The sequence below is a fragment of the Acanthisitta chloris genome, unplaced genomic scaffold (assembly GCF_000695815.1).
Source record: "Acanthisitta chloris isolate BGI_N310 unplaced genomic scaffold, ASM69581v1 scaffold4950, whole genome shotgun sequence".
Classification (NCBI taxonomy): domain Eukaryota; kingdom Metazoa; phylum Chordata; class Aves; order Passeriformes; family Acanthisittidae; genus Acanthisitta; species Acanthisitta chloris.
In genome coordinates, this window is record NW_008652082.1 from 119314 (window position 1) to 123045 (window position 3732).

A 3732-nucleotide genomic window follows, 5' to 3' on the forward strand; every position below is an offset into this window, starting at 1 on the left:
AGAACAGTGCAGTAAGAGAGAACAGGGTATTTTTCTGAGTACATCTGGTAAAAGCTAGCAATTGTGAATGTGAGGCTTCCCCAGAAACAACTAAGCACATTTGATATTAATAGTTCAGCAGTACAATCACAACTTTAAAAGCAAAAAAGCCTCATTCCAGTTCCTAGCACCAGCTCCAAACTCACATTTGCAACTGTTCAAATGAATCAACTGTAAGAGACTAATTCCTCTAACTCGCTGAGGGGGAAAAAAAAATTTTACAAAAAATAAATGAGTAGAGCATTCAAAATACAACCCAGACTGCTTCAACCAGTTACCAACAGCCCTTCCTAATGAACAGGCTTCTCAAGCCACTGATTCCAGTTTCAAAGCAAACACTGGCCGTCTCAAGTGCTCCTTCTTCAGTCCCGTCACACAGTTCAATAGCCCTTGTAGACAAGTACCTTTGCAAGACAGATTTCTAGAGGGTGACCCAACATATCCCCTGGACCTTAGTCAACTACAAAGCATATAGATGACTTCATATGCCTAATGCTAAATTGTCACTGCCTCACTCTGCATCCATAGCAGATTGCTTTGCAAGTGCAAGGGCTGAAGCCTGAAAAACATCAGTACCTATTAATTCTCTAGATGATTCTTCTAAATTACATCAGTAAAGATTTCTCTGTAGGCAATGAGCACTGTCACTTGTAATTAATAATTTTTCATGAACTTGAATGACAGCCATAAAAGAAAAATATGCCATGATGATATTTAACACATTGCTAAGATACCAACTCATCAAGACTTGTAAACCCAAATAAAGCTTGCATTATCAAAGGAAACAAAGGGAAATTGGCTTGCAACTCCTGCTGATCTAGGAAATTCACCCTTCCTTAAAGCAGTTGACTATACCTAGGAATAATATTTTTTCTGAAGCTTCTAGATGGATTTGGTTTTCCTTTATTCATAGTTCACAAAGGCAGGAAGACCATTTACTTAAGAGTGAGCAAAAATGTATAAACTATCACAAACTATGATAAATTGCCATGGGATAATTACTAGGACTACCAGCCAGTCTTCTGGGTTTTTCTCCTGAAAGACTGTCATCAGAAAATACAAAGGGTGTAGTGCAATTCATTGGCTAGAACTAAATCTCTTCTGCTAAATGCAATAGCAACCAGTGGTATCAGGAAAATCAGAAAATGGTGTATGGTATCCTGAATGGTATATGAATTACATACCTTCAGCTACTATTCCACAGATGAAAATACTTTTAATGCTAATTTGTTTTAAATAGACACTTACCAAGCCTACACATGTAGATATTGCTACCGAAGAGGTGCTATCATTCCTTATAAATCCCTGGTAGAAACACTGCTCAATTTCATGTTCCTGAGAATTTGACACTCCATCTTTCCCGAGTACCTGGACAATAAAACTGCTGCTTAAAATGGTCGAAGGTTTAAGTTCTAAGTGAAGCTCCTGTCCAAATGCTGAAAATTTGTAGTGCAATGAACTCTTTGAACTCTGAGTTGCTCTCTTTCTCCTAATACTGTGCAAAACATCATGTGAGATGTACGATCCACGGGAATCCACTTTGACAGGTGTCACAAACACATAATCTGTAACGAGAAAAAGTTAGCCATCAGCTTTTGTACCCTACAGACGAGGTAAGCACCACTGACACAGTAAGCATTGGGCACCACGGCATAAAGTATTCCCTCGTTTAGGGACTGGCCTGCAAGCTCTGTGTGTTGTAGCCTTGCCTGCAAAAATTCACCCCTGTAAGTCACACAGGCTCTCAGACCATGTTTGTTTCTTTTGTGCTTCACTGAGAGGCACAGACTAACTAGCATAGCTGTGAACATTCCTACAATTGCTCCTCTGAAGACATTTGTCATCACCAGCAGATCTGTAGATTTTCCCCTCCCCCTGTATTAATTGCTGTCAAATGTGAAGGCAGCTCTGGTTTGAGAGGCTTTTTCCTCCCCTAAGAATGCAGCAAATATTGTATCACTGTAGAAGTAACCATGACTGAGACTTTGCAGAACTGTGCCACTTGTTCAAATGGATTAAAGGATTAATTTATTAATGCCTTAACTGAGCGAGACATCATCTCTTCGTCGTGACTTGATTAGACTGGGTTTCAAATTGTAACTGACCTTCAGCAAAAAGAGATTACATCCTACCTAATAATATTTAGTCAGCCATTGCTAATTGCATGTCAAAGACGTTTATTGCTTTGGATAAAATATGTGAAAAATTACAAAACTACTTGTGAGGAGAAGGTTGAGATCTACTCACAATTACCTAAGAAAGGGAAAAAACAGATGCTACAATTCAGCTGGCTGTATAAGTAGGTGCCTAGTTTATACATTACCATCGGTGCTAATCTGGCCATGCAGGGACTACTTGCACCCTGGAAGCAGGGTCTGAATTTAGGCTGTCTCCTGAACTAGGATCTTTGCATCTATTTCTGATCACATAAGCAATTATGCTGAATAAGCTGCTTTCCAATCTCATTTAAGTTTTGAGCTGTATTTCTCTGTGGACACTTACAGACATCCATGCATTTGACAAAACAATTCATTTCCCTTCCCAAATTGAAACATCACCATTATAAAAGAAGAAAAAACCTTCTTGTGTTGCAATAGAACTTGCAAAAACTATCAATCTCTTTGCCTGAATAGATTTCATTGGACACACATTAAGCTGGAAACATAACACTGATAGGTTGTTTATCCTTATGACAGTGGAAGCCATACATCAAGAGCTTTCCCTTTCCTCGAGTGGTGTTAATCAGTGGCAGAAGTTGAGGATGCTATGCAGGCTGGTGGCCAAAAAACACAAGCAGCTGCTGGAAAGAGGGAATCCCCCAGTGAGCAGACAATAGGGCGCAAAAAGTTTTTCCCTTCTGCACCCTGGTGTGGTTCTCTATTGTACTTTGTTCTACTCACACCCAATAGAAAGCATACACTCCGCTTCAAACATCCCAGAGTTATCAGCATCTCTACGTTAGCCTCTGCAGCCTGGGAACAAACAGCTGCTCAGCTCCCACTCACACAAGCCATTTCTCCCCAGGTTTGTTTTCCCTTAGCCTGCGTCGCCTGGCTCCTTCCGCTCTCCCACCCAAATCTTTTCATTACTTTTGTCTCGCCACTTCCACAACAGATACATGAGGTTTTGCTGTTGTGGCTACACACGCATTGATCTTTCTAATCACACATGGGAACATGGATGTATTTACTACCTCATTCATTTGCTTTGCTATTTCACATTGCTCCTTCCAGCTTTAGCACGGAGGGCTTAACAAATTAATCCCTGCTCATGGTTAGCTATTCCACAACATCCAGCCTACTTGCACTTTATGCTCCCAAACACTCTGGCTTCTTCCATTTAAATGCTCACTCCACCAGAAAAAGCATCCATGCAAATGTTCACATACACAGACACAGAAGAACTATACAAACCATGAGTCAATTCACTGATGCTGTCACTGGTTAAAATTCCTGCACGACACATGCAACAGAGGCAGCACAGCTGAAGGGTCTGCAAGAGAAAAAAAAATATTTAAAAAGAGAGAACAGCACTATTGGGCGAGATTTCCTTGACAAGAGAAGGCAGAAAGACAAGGCACCAGAAACTGCAGTAACCTGGTATGAAAGTACACTAAGCGACTGCAAAATAAAAGTGCTCTCGACCTGCCTTTACAGCGCTTCCAAGCCATGGGAGAGTCTGGAATTGCATGGA

General features: G+C 40.6%; 1 protein-coding gene across 1 annotated transcript in view; it reads right to left on the bottom strand.

Annotated features, from left to right (window-relative positions):
• Positions 1-3491, bottom strand: part of ADAMTS18 (ADAM metallopeptidase with thrombospondin type 1 motif, 18) — a gene marked incomplete at its 5' end in the record, with an annotated part of 73176 nt that extends 69685 nt beyond the window's left edge. The window contains 2 exons of the mRNA XM_009075736.1: positions 1288-1604; positions 3453-3491. Of these exons, the coding sequence (XP_009073984.1) occupies positions 1288-1604; positions 3453-3491 (356 nt within the window). The remainder of the gene's footprint in view (positions 1-1287; positions 1605-3452) is intronic.
• Between the last annotated feature and the right edge of the window lie 241 nt (positions 3492-3732).